At 47.1% G+C, this 20,022-nt stretch overlaps 2 protein-coding genes across 4 annotated transcripts in view; both read right to left on the bottom strand.

Moving 5' to 3' along the window:
* Nucleotides 1-5,177, bottom strand: part of asap3 (ArfGAP with SH3 domain, ankyrin repeat and PH domain 3) — a 28,031-nt gene extending 22,854 nt beyond the window's left edge. For 2 of the 3 annotated variants that reach the window (XM_048975461.1, XM_048975462.1), the window contains exon 1: nucleotides 4,906-5,160. In XM_048975461.1, coding sequence (XP_048831418.1) covers nucleotides 4,906-5,031 — 126 coding nt within the window. In that variant the 5' untranslated portion in view covers nucleotides 5,032-5,160. Of the gene's footprint in view, nucleotides 1-4,905 lie in introns of all 3 variants that reach the window. The other variant, XM_048975463.1, reaches the window with a different exon arrangement.
* A 3,001-nt stretch (nucleotides 5,178-8,178) lies between these two features.
* Nucleotides 8,179-17,985, bottom strand: e2f2 (E2F transcription factor 2). Its single transcript, XM_048975470.1, has 8 exons — nucleotides 17,672-17,985; nucleotides 17,155-17,431; nucleotides 12,909-13,005; nucleotides 11,717-11,936; nucleotides 11,426-11,587; nucleotides 11,159-11,273; nucleotides 10,786-10,999; nucleotides 8,179-10,674 (listed from the first exon to the last, which is right to left on the bottom strand). The coding sequence occupies exons 2-8, from the start codon at nucleotides 17,416-17,418 to the stop codon at nucleotides 10,430-10,432; spliced, it is 1,317 nt and encodes a 438-aa protein (XP_048831427.1). The 5' UTR covers nucleotides 17,419-17,431; nucleotides 17,672-17,985; the 3' UTR covers nucleotides 8,179-10,429.
* Nucleotides 17,986-20,022: the final 2,037 nt, after the last annotated feature.

Consider the following 20,022-nt stretch of genomic DNA (forward strand, 5'->3'; position numbering starts at 1 on the left):
AAATGTCGTTATTTGAGTAAAATTCAAATAAAATAATCAGTGGCAAAAATACATGTTCAAAGATTTATGCAGGCTTAGTCATGTCACATATACTTCCACATTGTTGTTTTGCTTAATGGTCTTTGTCACTTTATGTAGAATAAGGGATCTGCCACCAGGCACAGACTTACGCAAATTTATTCAGCCAGCCAGACTGGACAAAACTAGTCAGCAAATTAGTGAAATAATGTGAGAATCTGAGAAAGAACGCGACAATATAGTAAACTGAAAAGTTCAGTCTGGAAACTGGACTTCACTTGATAAATGGACATATTTAACAAGGTTAACGTAGATGTAGCCTAAACTGAAGGCAGCATGTGACTGCATGATGTTGAAATTTTATGATCATAGCCTTATGTTAGCTATCTAATGCAAATAAATTAATACTGCAATTTCATGCCATCTGCTGTTTTATTCAGTGCAAGATACAGAATGCTACAATTGGCCATTAATTCCTGTAGATTCATGTGGATCTTCCGATCATAGCAATAAAATGAGCCTGTTGGCTGCCATTCCTGTGGGAAGCTAAACAAATACCATCTCATTATTGTCTGCTCATCATGTTCCTCACTTAAGACAGTATTAGACTAACGTTCCTGGTTTCACAGCCTGTTGTACACAATGGGCTTAGATGAGGCTTAGATTACGGCGCAATGATGGGCTAGGCCTATAATATAATAGTACAACTAATATTCGAAAATCTTTGAATGGTACATCGCTTTTAAAAATTTGAATGCTTATTTAAAGGAGTCTCCCAGCTTTACACCATACAGGAAAGAATTTTACAAAGTAAACACCAGCATCGAGAATCAGGCACTACAAACCATCTCCTTCCCTATACCATATAGAAATCTAGAAAGTAAACAACGGGTTCTAGGATCTTACTACAGGCAGACAATCTACTTGACAACACTGTATGTGACGGAATTCTGGAGAGATCCTAGAATCTCAAAGCACCATCTCTTTGATGACACTATACGAGGGCTACCACTAACAACTATTTTTCTATAGATTAATAGATAAAATAGTCGGGTGATTAATCGAATAATGGAAATGATTTGTTTTCCTTCAGGAAATCAACTTGACCATTTACATTTATTTTATTTTGACAACAATAAACCGTATGCTGTAGACACTGGAAGAAAAAGTCGGACTATTCTCTCGTAAGTGACGACACACGCCCGCCTTGATTATTAACCACCAACCAATATAACTTACTAAGATGTCCCCTACCACACCAATAAACATCAGGCACTTAAAGGGACCGCACTCACCCAGCACACACCCTGTAACAAATATTTATAAAATGACGAATGCATAACAAATCCGGCATATGATTTTGTAAACATGCCTAACAGCTAAACGCCTTTTTACAAACACAAAAAGATTCTAATGTAGCAGGCAGACAACTTTATGGCTTTAATAATGAGTGTAATTAGCAGCTACAAGGACAAAAAATATTTAAAAGCTCTCCATTCAAATAGTAATTTATTAAATATGAACAGACAGCAGTTAGAGTGGTTTTGTCAGCTCAGGAGGCCCATAGTCCCCAAAACCTCCTGTGCGTTTCCTCTTCTGGTGTTCCTGCATAGCGCTGTGGCACTATGGTATGCCATCGCACTTTGCACAGTGTAAAACCATCTTTTTGTGATAATTTGAACTACTCATAACTTTATAGTGATATTAAAGGAATACATTTGTTATAATGAACTGAATTTAATAATAAATTCAAAATAGGTTACCATACCTCGAAACTTGAAAATTTCCAACGTCTTACGTTCTATAGAACGTCGTAACAGAATGGATTCGTAATGCAAATGTGTGCAAGCTAATGCTAATTCCGCTGGCGTTTGACACTAACGTAACACAACGGCTCTCACAGAGGTGTTAGCAAAATCAGCACATGGTAAATCACAATGTACGCCATGTGAACTGTCGCTCTCCAAACCCGACAACGTCTTTACCAAGCGGACCATTCTGTCGTGGAAAACTTAAGCGAGCTGGACTCACACTGCAGTTAGTGTCTCTTCACTGTATGAGCTGGGTACGGCCTGGTTCCTGTATGCCAGTGGAAAAGTGCCTTATATTTATGTCTGTTGAAATTACTGCTATCCAGGAACTATTCTTTGGATCACTCTGAACTTAAGTATGAAGTCTGGTGTATTGTGCATACAATGAGGCATATTTATATTACTCAGTGTGTTCAGGAAAAAAAGTGAAAAGATAAGTAACATACATTTCAGTAGCTGCATGTTCTAATGGTGTAATGTACTGACCTTACTTACTGCCAGTCATTAGGGACATAGACTTATTTTTTTTTTTTTAGAATTTGGTGATCAGTGGTCATTGTTGACACACCACAGCACACAACAACGAAATGTGTCCTCTGCATTTAGCCCATATGTGACGTCGTGACATCACATATAGCAGCTAATTGCTAGTGTAGTGCAAGCAAAACCCTGGGTTCCTTTAAATCAGATTTTAACAACTCTAAGCTTTTAGTTAAGTTCTCCCCAAACGAGCTTGATGGGCCTCCTCTCATTTGTAAACTTCTTAAGTTCTTAATTCAGCACCTGGGGAGCAGTGTTGGGGGGCGGTACATGATATTTATATATTTCAATTATAAGTGCGCTTCCCTAACCATTAAGCCACCACTGCCCACAAAATAGTAGATATGTTCAGAGACATATACAGTCACCCCACTACGACTATGCAGAACTTCAAATAAACAGACAGAAAGAACAATCTTTAAAAAACCTTTAATCTTTAAAATAAGCCTTCAATCTTTAAAAAATATTTGGCTGACTCTCTCATTCTGGTATAGTAGAGATTGCTCACAAGTAGTCCGTAGAATGTCCGTAGAAGAAATATTAACGGGGGTGTGAAATGAAGTGGTTCAAACTGGGCACAGTCATAAAATATGTTATAAAGTGTAACGTCGCTGATGTGTGGTATATGCGCGGTACAAATCGGACGATGACGCAATCGTGAGTTTGAAGTTACCCGCCAAGTTTCAAGTTCACCCTTACTGCAGCAGCAAGCGTTTGAATCAATAAAATACATTTACAAATGTTATTAAAAGGTGTGTTTGTTATTATAAAAAAACGTTACAATTTAGCTTGACAGTATAACATTTTATTATGGTTTTACCGATATGTCTTATTACATTTATACAATACATTTAGCTTGACGGCGAAATGTTTTATTGATTACTATCTAAGATAAGATTTTTTTTAAAGATCCTTTTTCGTTTTCTTCCTAATTAGTTTTGTTCGGACAGGAGATGTACAGTTTTCTTTTTTACTGCATTTATGTTGTTTGTTTAAAGAACAGAAACTTAGACATCCTTCCATTAAAAATGTTAAGTCTCAACCACAATAAAGCGTTTAACTAAACAACCCTTCTGTTTTCATTACTCTAAGAGTCATTGTAACCGACAGTAGTAGCAGTAATAATAATAATAACAATTTGTAAAATACTGTACACTGTGATATCACGAAACCATGATATTTCCTGAGTCGATTATAATACTAATGAAAATCTCATTCCATTGCAACTTTACACCATACAGGAGAGAAGTCTAGAATGGTTTCATTGCATATGACATGGAGCTAGATGTTGGCGTCAATGACAACATTCCGCGAGGGCTAGGACGAAGCAGGAGCGTTCTGGGATACAGTGCTGCTTGATTCGGCCAGATGGACAACAGGGGTATCAGCACAGGACTTTGGAAATTGTGCCTGGCAGCATCGGTCGACACAGATCCTGCTTATGACTTAAAACTGCATGAGCTGCAGGGCAAGGTGTGGAGGGACGTTGATCAAATTTGGCTCTAAAGCTTTTAAACTTTCTCATTCGAAGGGAAAGTCCCTGTGATTTGCAGGTGCCATAATGGACAAAGCAGAATATAGGGGAAAAAACACTGAATCGTGCCCAGTACGGGAGGCACAGCAGGCATTTTAAGGAATAATACACTTATCGGTGTGTGTCTGGGATGCGGCTCTGCTGGCAAAAAAAGGGCGAAGGAATACCAGTGGCCTGTACTACGAAGCTGGATTACTGGCTTATCGGGGTAACTTGTCGGATTTAAGGTAGTCTGAACAAAATTTAAGTGAACGAATATGAAGTCCAATTAAACCGTGGTTCCTTAAATCCGACAAGTTACCCCGATAAGCTAGTAACCCTGCTTCGTAGTACAGTCCGCAGATGTCACTCAAATGACATTTAAACTCAAGCGCAAACACCACCAACCATACAGAAACCAATAAAGTGGGCTAATAAGCAACAGGTGCGTTCTTGTCTGCAAGCAGGATTTAATCCTAGTGCATACAACTGCTTGATAATTTAGCTAGTGAATAATGTTGCAGCTATATTGAACTGAACTGTCATGTCACTGAACTGCTTTTTAAAGTTACCTGTGAAGTTCGTGCTTCGCTTTTTTCCCCCAAAGTGAAAATAACATCTTTGTCACCAAGTCAACCAAACCCTTACTGCAAACGATCTCAAAAATAAAGAGAATTTCAGTCTCCAGTGCAACAAAAAAAATCTCAGCAGTCCTCCGTTCTTCCTGGGCTACGAACGCATGGTATCAATTTACTAGAACGGGTCTGTAATTTGATAATATCTCAAACATGAGAGAACGGTTCAGTCCCCCCACCCATTGCTGTTACTGAATTTAGTATCCGTTTAAATATTAAACGGCAGACGAACTTACGACTGATTGAACTTCCCCCGAAGTGGCTACGAAGTTAACTTCCCATGACATACACACCTCATGCACTTTGTTAAACACCCTCAAGAACCCTGGCGTCCTCGTCGACAACTGATCGTCCCCAGACAGGTAAACAAGCCGCAGGTCTCACCCACCTCCTCCAACGTGTTCACTGTGCTCCGGCAGTCGCTCATCTTCTTCTGGAAGCTGGACGTGCCCGGTAAGGCCGTGTCCTCATTCGCTAGCGAGACGAACTCCGAAATACTGATCCGTTCTGGCATTTTTGTTTTTGACCCGAAGAAACGACCAAGAGAAAGGAGCTGCAAACCCGCGCCGTCCGTGCGTAACCCGCGTCCCGCGAGCGGACCCGGAGCGAGCGAGCGCGCGCAAGCCAACTGCGCTCCTTTCGCTACCGCACGGGGGAGCAGCGCCGTGGTCACGTGAGCGCGCAGTGGGGCTTCTCGTAAGCGCCGAGGGCACCTGACCGTCCGCTTCTCATCACGGCCAGTCGGACATCGCTTTAAGTCAGCCTGGAAATAGTGACGAAGTGAGGCAAGAAGTTTGACATTTCTCTGTCTGCAGCACTGAACCGATAAAGTCAAGGTACCAGCTCATTATTCAGCCTCTACTACTGAACTCAAATCTAAGGATATTTTTATACAGTATTTGATTTGTAGTTGAGAGAGTAAACCTCTCAAAGTATGAAAAAGTTTATTTGTACTTGCATTCAAGATTAAACAGTGTTAACTTTACCCAACATCACACTGACCTAAGCGTTAGAGAAGCCGACTTCTATGAATAGCAAATCACTGACGGAGACTGATAGCGGTTTGTTGTGGGGCTCGTGTGTCCTCACTGTAAAACCCTTAAGTTTCATTCGGACTCAATGGCAGCACCCACTGCTGCCTGGTGCCCACTGCCGTCCCACAGTTCCTGTGTGGTCCTCAGCCTCAGTTACAGTTGCTTGATGGTAGTAACCAAGGTATCAGGCTGGTAAACACAAGGCTGCTGTATTTGTTAAACGGGAAAAAGTCAGATGTTCTCCAAAGCTACAGCCCCTACTTGATCACACATTGACTTTCAACACGTCCTTTCAACGGGCCCGGCCGTGTAGGAGACTGTGAACTGTGGTTATGTTGTATCCTGGGCCTGCAGGAGACCTGCTATGTCTGACAAAGTTCTACAAACTCACAAAGATCTGTGATTGTCATCATTATTTTTGGTCAATCAGAAAACCATACAGGGAAGACGGCAGCTTATCTGAAGTCAGGTGTAAATGACGAAACACTTCGGGGGGTGGGTGGTCTTAAAAGTTAGTTTTGTCATCTATAGCACCATTAACAGGTGGGAGGCCAGCAGTAAATATGCAGTTATTGACAACACAATCGGCAAAGGAACCATGCAGCGCTGTACCCAAACTGACCCTTTCTTTGTTTGCCATGCATTGCATTTGGCCCCCTTTATTGTTTGCTTGGCCCTTGGTGGCCCCCAGTGTAAACCACAGGCTGACTGCAGGGCAGCCGTGACAAAGAGACCTTTATGCTCATCGGCTCGCCCCCCCCGAAATCCGCCCATTGTGCTGGGGCCAGAACAAGCCCACAGCCTCACGGGGAAGGAGCGCCCAAGAAAGGGGGCCATTTAGAAAACGTTTGCAGAGTTCATTGTCCCACTGTGCTAACCCAAAATCTCACAATCCAGCCCCCTCCCCAGGGCAGTTTCAAATTTAACTTCAAAAGTTCCTTATTAACATAAGCATTCAGTCACAAAAAAAAACTACTTTTTGGCATCAGACATTAAACGAGGGGTCTGTGTCGACCCCCTTTTCTGCTCTCAAGCACTTTCTCCTCATTTGACACATTTTGCCATCAGCTGACCAGTCAGCGCGGGGGAGGCACTGGGTGCCGGGTGGGTTCACAGACACACATGGCTTCTGCTGGCCGGCCATTCGTTTCTGGGGGGGGGGGCTCTTTCAGGGAGCCTCACTGCAGAGGAGCCCCAGGGCCAGAGGTGGCCAAAAGAAAATGACAGTTCTGCTCAGAGATACCCGGTACCAGGGCTCTTCAAATCCAGGCCTTGTTTTCAGTTCTCCCAGGAAGTTAGTTGAATAATTACTGATTCTGATTGGCTGGAGGCTTCACACCTCACTCACAGGTAAAGGATGGCTGGAAAACCAGCAGTGCTCGGACCTCGAGGACCGTGATTTAAATAATGGGGCCCTGTACCCTCTAATATCCACTCCTCCTGTTTTTACCCTTGCATCTGCAACACAGGTTTGAAGCCTTGTTTATACCTCAGCCCAGCACGAGTGATTAGTCACCACTGCCTCTCAGGTGATGACGAAACATGTTTTTGCTGTTTGCTGTTTGCAGAAGCACCTGAGATGCAGCTTATTTACTCGCTGGCTTCCCGTCATGCTGTCTGACATCACAGCACAGGCTTGTTTCAGATAGGCTCTAATGACGTGTTTTGCGAACTGATTGAAAATCAGAGATGAACCCAGCACTGTGGTCTGCCCCTCCCCCAACCTCATGCCCCACACATCCACTGGGCCCCATCCAGAACCTTAAATGGATCCTGGTTGTTTTGGAAGCCAGCAGCACGGGCATATGGCTGTACAGACCGTAAATCCAGCGAGGCAGGTAAGCCTGTGTGTAGCCGCTGCTCCGAAATGGCAGGAGGCCTCTCAGCTATTCGGAGCACGGCCTTTGCTCCCCACTCCTCCATTCCTTTGTCTTTATCACCCCCCAGTGAGGAAAGCCAGAGGCCCAAGCGACTGACAGGTTGGGGCACGCCGAGTCACGCCTAGCGTGAGCACGGGCCAGGCTCCAAGGGCAGAAACAGGCTCACGGTACAAGATAAGAGGAAACGACGTCAAACCGCAGCCGAGGAAACAGTCAAAGGGAGAATGAGAATGTCTGTCCGTATACAGTGCTGCGTGATGCACAAACTGCACACAGCATGAACTGGATATGCTCACAGTGGCCTGTACAAGCAGCTATTCACAGCCACTGCTTCTCTTAGAGTGAGGCAGCCGTTAGTTTCCCTCCATGCTTCCCTTCTTGCTTGGATGAGTTCAGAGCCTTTCTGATGACCCCCCCCCCCCCCCCCCCCCTTGAGCGACGTGGCTTTGCAAGACACAAAAACACTCCCACCCAGGTTCAGCAGTTTCTCCACAGGGCAGCACGTCCTACAGTGAGGTCATGAATAAATGGATAATCACTATGATCAGGGATGGACATAAGTACATAATCTCAGTACAGATGTTAGAATGCCCAGTAACATCTTAACAGTGAAGCGCGGACACATTTGTGCTGTTATGACAAGAAATGACCAAACATCCAAACCTTCTTATACTGCAAATACCAGTTCTGTCAGTCCCTGAATATAATGCAACACTCATGTGAGCCTTATCAGTCTGGATCCCATAATGATCTTTTAAAGGTTTATTCATGTCAAACAGCCATTTGTTCTGCTTGTTTACACTCTGTATGCAGAAAACAGAGGCAGAAGACCAGCAGAGTACTGGGTAGGACCCGCACATGGTGTGTGGATCACTGCAACTCAAAGGCTAAAACATCACTCCAAAATAATCATCTTCAAATCCCCAAAGAGTAAGTGCTGCGTTTCCAGGTTTAGAGTTTTCACTCATTAAAACTCTAGCAGTAAAAGAATGACAATTTTAGACATTCTAACACTTCATAAATAATTCTGTACAAAATATCACAAAATAATGCTTATTACAAAAAACTACAATAGTTGCCCCCCCGCCAGAATTACCACCTGAAAATAACACCACACGCAGTCACACAAAGAAGCCTGCAAGTTTGCTCAGCGTGGAGCCGTAGCACTCCAGCGAGAAACACGAACACAGCAAGGCTTCAACCAACAGGAAGTGAGCGGCGTTTCGGCCGCGGGGCTCGCAGGGGCTGCACACAAAGACCCCAGTGTTCTGCGGCGCAGTTACCGGGGCGACGGGCTGCGCGGCACGGCTCTGACCTCATCGGCCATATTAATACCTCACAGTGCCTGGATCTAACCTAAAGCCTGGGTACGAGCTAAAAGGACTTATTAATTATTATCAATAATACAAACATTTATTTTCATGGCTGCCATGGTGACACTAGTCTGCTCGGGGGGGGGGGGGGCGGGGGGGTCATCATCAGTAGATACTACAGCATTAAGTGTGAATGTCACCAGGCAGGTGGGCACTGCGTCACATACAGTCATAACACTCGAGGCTCAGACACGCACGCGCACACACACACACACACACACACACACACACACACACACACACACACACACACACACACACACACACACACACACACACACACACACACAAAATACACTAATATATCTACAATAGGCAAGCAACAGACTACAGAAAATCGCTTCTAAACTCATATTCCCACCAAAAACACAACAAACTTAAAACTACTTCAAACTTAAAACAGCATATCTGCCACTTGGGGGTGACAAAGCCCTTCACGACTCCGGGACCAAGGACACCCACCCGGAATGTTCCACTGGAGCTCAGTCCCACTGGAGAGCCCCAGTCACGCATCACACTAATTCCTTTAACAACTCATCTCTGTCCAATAACCTGCACCTATAATGTAAAGTGATCCTTCCTTTTCACATAAACTGGTATTTCACTGAGTGAATATTCTAACTCTTTAACTAATAAGGATCAAGTTACACTTCACTAAATTATTCATATTTAAAAATCCCAAGGAAACTTACGATGCAATAACTTACAGACCTTTACATATTCCCTAAACATTGCTATCAGGCATTCCCAACATTGGTTTTAAAATATTCTAATTATTTTATACCAATTTATTAAATTATAGCTATTAAATTTAGTCAAGTCACATTAAGAAATCAACAGAAACCAGCAAGGATTGTGGTCTGCACCCTGAGCTGAGCCTGAAGGTGGCGCTGTGAGGTAGAACACACCAGGTGGGTATAGGCACACGACCTAAACCAGAAACATGACGCGCTATTCTGACAGCTAACCATTCTGACAGCTAACCACAACCCCGGTCAGACTGTCAGCTCTGTGCTGCCACGTCTCCCTCTAGTGGTGGAGGAAAGTACAGACATTGGCTTTGGCAAGATACAAATTCCTGAGTGTTTGGTCTCAGCAACCCCCCCCCCCCACCCACGCACCCACCAACACTCCCCAAGTACCCCCTACCCTATGGGGAAGAATTCTGACCTGAGGAGGACCATCCCTGCTTACAGAGGATCGAGTCAGTTCTCTTTTGGCAAACTACACATAGAACTTCACTTTGCAAACATAGAAAAGGTTATTTTGGGGGGGGGGGGGGGGCACCAGGCATCAAGTCCAATGAGAGACCCTGCAACCAGCCAAGGAGGTGTTGAGGAGTGTGAAATATCTAAAAGACACCCCCAACATAATGTAAACCTTGGACCTGCTGACTGGGCTTTAGTGCCATAAGCCCCACCCTCAAAGAAAATCACTAGCCAATTATTTAATAATAAACCCAAGGAAAAAAACACACACACACACACATACACACACACACACCACCAATTAGCCCACGTAACATGAATTAGGAGAACTAAACACAGTCGGGGGGCGGCCCTTTCCTGATCCCTCACCCCCACCCCATAGCACCACTGTGGGCCCCCCGGCCCAGCACCCTGGCCTCAGCTTCTCAGGAGGTCGCCTAAATCGTAGGTATCAAAGAAGTCAGACACCCCCTCGCCATCCTCCAGGCCCCACAGGTAGTCATCGTGGTCCAGAGGGGGGGTGAAGCTGACAAAGGGGCCGGCAGGCTCCGTGGAGCCGGGGAGCTGGTCCTCCGTCGTCTGCAGCAGGCTGGGGGGCAGTCCCAGGATGCCCTCGACGTCCAGCAGGGGGCCGCCGGAGGTGATGGCAGGCGTCTCTGCTGCTATGGGGGAAGGAGAGAGCAGGCGTCTGACTTTCCAAGGTATTAACAATTAGTAACAGAGCAGCCATCATCCCCAAGGTACAGCAGGCAGTTCCCCTGTCCCAGACTCACCTTCAGCAGGCTCCTGCTTGATGGAGGGAGGGATGGAGCCACATGATTCAGGGGTGGGGTCACAGGACTTTGGGGCAGGGCCACAGGACTCAGGGGTGGGGCCACAGGACTCAGGGGCGGGGCCTTTAACAGGACTGTCATCAAGCTCCTCCTCCGGACACAGATAGACCTCGATGGGGCCGTTTCTGCTCTTCAGGTGGATCTGCAGGGAATCCTGAGGGTGCACGATACCGGAGGGGGGGCAGGGGGGGCGGGGGGAGGTGAACCATCATGATGGTAACACAGAGCCTCACACAAACGGACATGCTGCACGCGGAATATGTAAGTGCTGCCAAATCCACAGACAGACAGACAGAGAGACGGACAGACGGACCCCGGAAGATGCCGGAACCTCCAGCTTGGTCTCGGACGGAGCCTTGATGGCGATGACTGTCTGGTCCTGCAAGCTGGCGATAGAGCGGATGTCTTGGTAGGTGACATATCCCAGCATGCAAAGCAGTTAAGGACAGCGTGTGTTGTGAGAGAAGAGGATCACATATGAGCTTTACTGACACCCTCCCAGGTGCGTCAGGGATGGCGAGACCCCCCCCACACGGGCTTAACAAACGATGATGTCACCGCCAGAGCGCTGGAAGGATATTGTTGGCTGTCTTTATTCTCAGTCAGCTGGCTCAGCTGGGTGGAGCTGTTCTGGATGAGCTGGTCCAGGACCTCCTCCGCTCTCTCCAGCTCACTGAGCTCCCTCCTGAGGGTCTGTGCCTGGTCCGAGCCACCAGCCGAGCCCTCGAAGGCCCTCCCGACCCTGCAGATGGAGAGGTGCCAGCCTTTAAACCGGCGTCCGGCCACCACAGACCCTCAAACCGGCGTCCGGCCCCCACAGCCCCCCATCCCCCGTCAATGCCGTGGCCCCCGAGTCCGCTGATGCACTCACAGCCACTGAATGTTGTTTTTGGACTTCTTGCGGATGAGCTGCACTCCCTCCAGCACGTTGGTGATATCATAGATGCGCCTCTTCTGCACCTCCAGCACCTCGGTGGCCCAGTTGAGGTCCAGCACGCCATCCGACGATTCGCTCAGCAGTCCCACAAACTTCTTAGTGAGGAGGCCCAGGGAGGTGTCGTACCGAGTGCGCTCACTGGGGGACTTGGAGGCTGCGTTTTGACACAGAGATAGCTCACTAATCAACACAACAGGCGGCTGCAGAACATGATCCACAAGCATTCAAGTGAGCCGAGCCAAAGAAAGAACCTGAGCACAGTGAGCAAAGAAAGAGACAGAGCACAGTGACCAAAGAGAGAGACAGAGCACAGTGACCAAAGAGAGAGACAGAGCACAGTGACCAAAGAGAGAGACAGAGCACAGTGACCAAAGAGAGAGACTGAGCACAGTGACCAGAGAGAGAGAGCCTGAGCACAGTGACCAGAGAGAGAGAGCCTGAGCACAGTGACCAGAGAGAGAGAGCCTGAGCACAGTGACCAAAGAGAGAGCCTGAGCACAGTGACCAAAGAGAGAGACTGAGCACAGTGACCAAAGAGAGAGACAGAGCACAGTGACCAAAGAGAGAGACAGAGCACAGTGACCAAAGAGAGAGACTGAGCACAGTGACCAGAGAGAGAGAGCCTGAGCACAGTGACCAGAGAGAGAGAGCCTGAGCACAGTGACCAGAGAGAGAGAGCCTGAGCACAGTGACCAAAGAGAGAGCCTGAGCACAGTGACCAAAGAGAGAGACTGAGCACAGTGACCAAAGAGAGATACTAAGCACAGTGACCCCGTCTGCCTGCGTGTGCCTGCCTGCGTCTGTCTGCGTGTGTCTGCCTGTGTGTGTCTGCCTGCCTGCGTGCGTCTGCCTGTCTGCCTGCGTGCGTCTGCCTGTCTGCCTGCGTGCGTCTGCCTGTCTGCCTGCGTGCGTCTGCCTGTCTGCCTGCGTGCGTCTGCAAGCCTGCGTGCGTCTGCCTGTCTGCCTGCGTGCGTCTGCAAGCCTGCGTGCGTCTGCCTGTCTGCCTGCGGGGGGCTCGGCTAAGAGACACAGGACGCCTCTCCTAGCGCAGCTGTGGACTTTGAACAGTGTTAGAAAAGTGTTAGAGCGAAGTGTCCAGCCACCCTCCCCCAGCACGGATACTCACTCTTGGGGCTAGAGAGCCTGACTGCAGCCCCCTTTCCTTTGGGGGTGCGGTAGTCAGGGAGGTATGGGGGATCTTCCAAGTCCAGCTTCCTCTTGGCCTGAGTGGGGGGGAGGGGGGGGGTGGTAATGAGGTCTCAATCCCTCTGCACCAAAAGAGCGGCAGCCTGCCTTAGGGTTCTGGACACCCCCCTAGAAATGCCCTAGAAATTATATTACAATATATTCGGAGATTTTCACAAACTCAATATTCATCACAATATTCGAAAAACCATGTAGTTAACAGTAAAATATGACTAATGTATTTTAGTTTGATTTCGATGTTACTAGCAGTTATGGAACATGTGACAGGTGTAATGATAAACTACCAACAAAAGATTCAAACTTTCAAGGATTTTGTGTAAAAATATTGCATTATAACTGGCAGTTATGCAAGAAAAGCATATAGGCAATATCATGATAGTCACGATATTCAAACTGATGACATGAATGACAGAAAGGATCCTAGGTCATACCCACTGCCCTCCCATTCACTGGCAGGTCACACCTACTCACTGGCACAGGACACACCCACTCACTCCAATCACACCTACTTCCTTCCACTCTCTGGATGTTCATTAATACCAAGAACGCAAAAAACATAATTACGTTCTTGGGTAAAAGCATTCTCTGAAACCCTCCATCACACCCACTCCCTGCCACAGGCCACACCCACTCCTTCCCCACTCCCTGCCACAGGCCACACCCACTCCTTCCCCACTCCCTGCCACAGGCCACACCCACTCCCTCCTACAGGACACACCCACTCCTTCCCCACTCCCTGCCACACCCACTTCCTCCCACTCCCTGCCACACCCACTTCTTCCCACTCCTTTCCATAGGCCACACCCACTCCTTCCCCACTTCCTCCCACACCCTCCCACACCCACTTCCTCCCACTCCTTTCCATAGGCCACACCCACTCCCTGCCACAGGCCACAACCCCCCCCCCCTGCCACAGGCCACACCCCCCGCACATTCAATCACGCAGCTCCTTCACCTCGTGAACGGGGTGATTATGATATGCCTGTCATTTTCATATACATATGGGTGTGGATATAAGGTGACATTTTTTCCCCAATATAAAACAAATACGTATGGAACTGAGGCTGTCTTATTTGCAAGGGATAGAATGCAAACCGCTGCTTCTGTGGCTGTCCTGCAGCTGTGCAAACCGCTGCTTTCGGCGCTGTGCAAACCGCTGCGAGTATTAAACCGAGAGCATTTCATTTTAAAAGATCAGTCATCTTTATTAAAATGAGTCAATGACTCACCACAATAAGTTTTTTTTTTACCCCCCTTAGGCAGAATGTTTGCAGCAGAAACACTCTCTGCTCTCTTGGGTTGTGTAGATTGTAGATAATACATATTACAGAGTGACTGTGCTACCATTGCCTGTGGTTACTTTCTATCAGTGATATGCTTAACTTCATATATGTTCTTGTCAAATATAATTATTTTTCTTTATAGAGATACAATTTGGCAGCAGTCCCCTTGCTGTAGAGTGTTAACATGCTTATCTTTTTTTACCATGAACCTAACCCTAAAGAAACAGGTCTCTCATTAGCGTATCAAAGTGATTTTGCACTTTGTTACTTTTACATTTAATACTGCCCATACAAGCATGTACCCTGTTTATATAAAATAGAGAAGGCAAGTTACCAAAGCTTATGGAGAATGCCAACACAGAATGCAGACAGGCAGCTAATGTGCTAATGCCAGCTAATGCCACTACGCACACAGCTCATTTAAAACTGATCAGACAAAGAACCTATAGGTATTTATGTTTTTTTTCTCCTTGACTGGTCACACGACCATTTTTCTGAACAGAGAGTCAATATAATGGAAAAATACAGTGTATTGCTTATTAAATGGGTAGTGTTTTCTTCTTAAATATAAAAATACCAAAACAATCACAACTGCAGCCCAATAACCATGACATATTAAACCAGGAAAACAGTACCGTCACATCAGTACTGTAAACTCCCATCCCACAGGAACACAATAGTCGGAGGGTGGGAATTTATATTATATGCTACCCACCCCTCTCCCCAACCTGCCCTGTTCATACCAACAGGATCCACCTGTGAGGGGCTGCAGGGGGTGACTGATTCTCCCCCCCCCCTTCATACAGCAGACGATGGACGCAGTGTCCGGGACCATGTGTACTACATCCCAGCTCTCACTCTCTCTCTCACTCACACACACACACACACACACACACACACACACACACACACACACACACACACACACACACACACACACACACACACACACACACACACACACACACACACACACAATAGCTCAGTGACCGGGAATCTGCAGGAACATTCCAGAAACACGCCTCAGCTCCTGTTCCACCCTCAGTTCCAATATTTTCCGACTGCACGTTGCCGTCGTTCCAGTGAATCCAGTCTGATGGGGTTGCTGTGGGCGTAGCGGTTATGGCTGTTTTCTGGGTGGAGGGGGGATTAGTGTTAAGGAGACAAGTCGGAGGCCACGGCTGTCGGCGGTAACGGAGCTCCCGATGAACACAGAGCAGCACCCCCCTGTGGGCCCGCAGCTGTGAGGGACAGGCGTAGGAGATGGCTTCGTCACTGGGACCAGAATGCCAACACCATAACCATATAGAAGACAGCTTACCATAGTAACACCACAGCAGCTGACCACAGTCCAGCAATGACAGCGAACACAAAGGGTCAGACAGACAAGGAGCATCTTCAGCCAGAAGGCTGCCCTGCACCATGGGGTTAAGGCAGAGCGCGAACCGACCGTGTCACAACCCTGTTGCACAAGAGTTCATTCCAGAAACTACACCGTACACAATGCAGACCACCCTGGCCCCAGACCATCGCAGAAAGAGGTTTTACGGCATAGAAAACGGCTTGTTAGCATTCCTCAGTCAGGCACGCAACAATGGATTTAACAATCTGAATATGAATTAAGCGGCACAATTTGAATACACAACAGAAAGTGACAGACTGAAGGGTCTGCAGTCTAGGGACCCCTGGGGAGGTTTGCGTCTCCCCCCCAGCACCACAACCACCACAATTCAAGGGCCCTTGGCAGCCAAACGCCCTCCCTATAGGGTCAGGGGCCCTTGTAGGCAAAGGATCAAAGAATGTAGGCCCTCTAAAATAGACAAACGAAAATACATTGTTGATAAGCGTTGCAAATTGTTTGGGGTTGGGGCCCCCTGAACCCCAAGGGCCCCTGGGCAGCGGCCCCGCTGGCCCGGTCCATAATCCGTCCCTGCCCCTCACGCTGGTCCCCCAGTTGGGATAAAACCCACCCACACCTCCACTGTCAAGCACTCATATCAAAGCAAAGGGCAATCCTGGCCCCCAAAGGGACACATGTAACCTGTAAAGCCCCACCTCAGGACTAACCAGAACCTTCAGGTTCTAGTCAGCTCTGGAGAATCTGAACGTCTCCCCTGGATCCGAAACGTAACTTTCACAGAAAAGTGCAGAACAAGCCACACATTCCCGCCACCTGTCACCGTCCGTCCCCCCCCCACGCCCTGCAGCTGACTCCTCCGACGACAGACACAGCCAGCTGACCCCAGCCAGTGACGGTACATCCTGACTGACAAACATGATAAAATGACCCCGGGTGGAGGAGGACAGCCCCAAACGGCAGTGTCAGATTCCTGCTCCAGCAGAACAAACGTGGAAATTAATGGCTGGATGGAGCTGAAGAGATCCTGAGAGAGCCAGTATCTCCGCCCAGCTCAACAAGAGACAACGCTGCGTTAAGACAACAGACGGGCAAAGGACGTTAACACCCCCGCATCATATACCCCCCATGTACCCAAATTCACTTTGTATTCAGACACCCCAACCCCCCACCCTCCTGTGAGGACCAGCCGCCCTAGAGCCCAGGCCGCCTACAGCAGCTGGCGTGCGGGAGCACAGTCTAGGGCCCCCGCCACAACCTCCCGGCCTGCTCCGAGCGACGCACGGCTCCTAAAGGGAAGCGCGACGCCCGCCCCCACTACTTCGAGCAGAAAACCTGACAGTTTCAGAAATCCAACAGGGGCACGGGCATTACAACATACGCTAATAAAGGTGATAAAGCTTTCATACAGCAGACGATGGACGCTCCTGATGGCCGCAGTGTCCGGGAGCACGTGCGCTACATCCCAACTCACGCACACTTAGTGTTTAAAAACCCATTTAGTCAAAAGCCGGCGATCACTGTACCGGAAGTCTGCCGGAGGCCGATCTGACGGGCTTCACATCAGGTCCGTGGGGGGTCGCGCAGGGGTAACCGTTCCTCTGCTCGGCGCCGGACGAGCTGCAGATCTGGGTGAAATAAGCAACCGGCACGGCGCTGATCGGCGGGCTACAGAGTGCGCTGCCGAATATCTCCGTCTTCCCTCCAGGGACGACCTTCCTCTGAATACCCGAGTGCCCGGCGTTAGGTCTCGCCGCAGCGGGTGAAACCCCCCTGCATATCCGCATCATCCTCTTCCAGCGACTGACGGAAGAGATACATTGTCAGAAAAGATACAGAGCCATTGCCCAGAGGATACCCGAAGCGTTTCCACTGCAACACAGCCGGGTTAGCTAGAAGACAATGGCTACAAGAAACATGTAAAAAATGCCAGTTAATTACAATAACGATAATACTAAAAGCCCCCGAATCAGAAAGATAATACAATATGATGCTTGCAAACAAATGCATTTCAAGCGCGCTGATATTTTACTCCTTACTTGCCTTCAGATAATTTCTCGATAAAATACAACAGCCTTTAGCCAGTGTCCCCGTCAGCCCAGTACTACAAATATGTCCTCTATGGAACCGCAGCGAACCGCACCAATACACACATGTCCAAATTGTGGAAACCCTGCGGGAGAGACTCGAATAGGGAAAAGAATAACTTGTTAAGATGTTCGCGGGAAACGTTTGCTTTCTCCCCCGCCCCCCGTAGCGATCACTGCTCTTAGGACCGCCAGCAGATCTCAGAGCCTCTGTTTTAGCGCCAAACTTCGTCCCGCGAAATTTGGATTTCCCGCGGCCAGAGGCAGGCTCTGATTGGCTAAGAGCACAGCGCCCCCGTTCAACTGCGAATATATGCATAAAGTGGGGGGTGGGGGGCGTGGCTTACCATGAAACAGTGGGGCGTGCACCTCGGAAACGTATAATTTACATAGCTGCGACTTCATGACATGTAACAGGCGCTCAGGGAGGCTAAATATTCTTACTCGAAAGAGTAGTGGGATTTTGTACCGCTTTAAAATCTGTAAAACGGGGTTCAGCTAACGTGCCTTCACTGTAACGTAGATAACGCTGTTCACTTTTTTTCCCGGGATCTTGACCTGGATAAGCGGTTGGAGGATGGACGGATGGATGAACAATTGCATTCATTTGCCCGGCAATGGTGCCCCGCCATTTGGCAGAACGTGGTAATCCGTTATAGCTGTAGCAGTTCCCAGAGGAATGATGTATGTTTGACTCAAGCTCTGTAGATACTAAATGTGCAATATGAGCACGGAATAAAACATTTTAGCAATGTTTAGTGCTCTAGGTTTTACTGCATCGTTGCACATCTCTTTTTATATACGCTGTTTATACCATGTGCGGATGAATGATTAGAATAATGTACAATGCACATGAATAACATAATGTCAGGAATGTGAACCTTCAAAGAATCACCACTTAAAACCCTGTTTCAGCGACGAGTAACGCACAATGGTACCACGTTACAATAAGGCTGGCTTTTGCCACTTGTAAATGGTAGTAACTCATTAATAAAAAGAAAACTGTTATAACTTGTTTAAAATTGTCTATCAATAATTTACAAAGTGTTCCAACTTAATTAATGACCAGATTATAAACCATTCATAAACTCTTTATATGGGTAGCCTTATTGTAAAATGGCACCCGCTCAATTTCAATTACGTGTTGCTTTATTACACGTTTCAGTCATCTCAAATTTTTACTTCAAACGGTTCTTAATGGAACGGTAAGTACAACAGTAGGTATAAAATCAAACCGTCGACTGCACCTCATCGTGAATGACAACAGACCTCATCTTAATAGTTCACTGATTTTCAGTGCTGACGTCAGCATTTTGACCGGCATCCCATCAAAGGTTCTTTCCTGCTTTGTGCCTTATGCTGTGTGGGATAGACTCCAGCTGGCCGCCCTCAGCCCCTGGTTACCCTGTCCGGGATAACCAGTCGGAAGATGGATGAATATAAATGTTACATTTATATTGCCTGTTTAAAATTGATTTCCGGAGCATTTTTTCCCCTTGTTGATCACTTGAAATAACAAGCCGAATTTCCTGGGAATTTTCTTCGAGTGAAGGTAAAATCGTTACTTGTTTACGATGGCCATTTGTAACCAGGCATATACCGCACTTTTTCGCCTTTATACCGGACAATATGGAAATTATTTTTGTCGTCGGAGACATGAATAAACCGGTTACTGGTGTTCCATAAAGTGACCACTAGGTGGTGCACTGGTAGAGCAAATGGATGTGACATCTATTACAGACGTGAAACTCATTTGATTTGACCATTTTACCCATTTTAGATTATATATTTTAACGGAAGAATTGCCTGCATTTTAAGGGCCCAACAGTGAGGTCGACTTATTATTCTGTTAACTGGGTTACGATTTAATGTACTATGCTTTTTTTTTTTTATACAAATAACCAGATTACATTTGTACATTGTCTCCCATTCGTCCATCCATTAAGGGAATTTTTGCGAACAAAAAAATTACACAAAATGGCGCAATAGGTAGTTAAACGTGCTGAAAGTAAAACACAATCTTACGTTTTCCTTGGCCATCTGTGCATTTTGTTGAGGGTAGAAAGACGTGAATAATGTACTAAATGTAAACCGATACGAGCCTATTTCATCAAACTGGGCTGCTGCACTGGGGCGAAGCGCGTTGGTCGGCATCACGTTTATGAGGCGCTATTCAGGATTTACGAGCAGAAGTCATGTGAAAGCAAGATCTTAAGCTCAAAACTGTTGAACTGCAGTGGTTACAAGTGGCGTCTTTGATAAAAGTCACCCAAAAATTGTCAAAATTTGTAACTGTGCATTTATGGT

The sequence above is a fragment of the Brienomyrus brachyistius genome, chromosome 14 (assembly GCF_023856365.1).
Source record: "Brienomyrus brachyistius isolate T26 chromosome 14, BBRACH_0.4, whole genome shotgun sequence".
NCBI lineage: Eukaryota > Metazoa > Chordata > Actinopteri > Osteoglossiformes > Mormyridae > Brienomyrus > Brienomyrus brachyistius.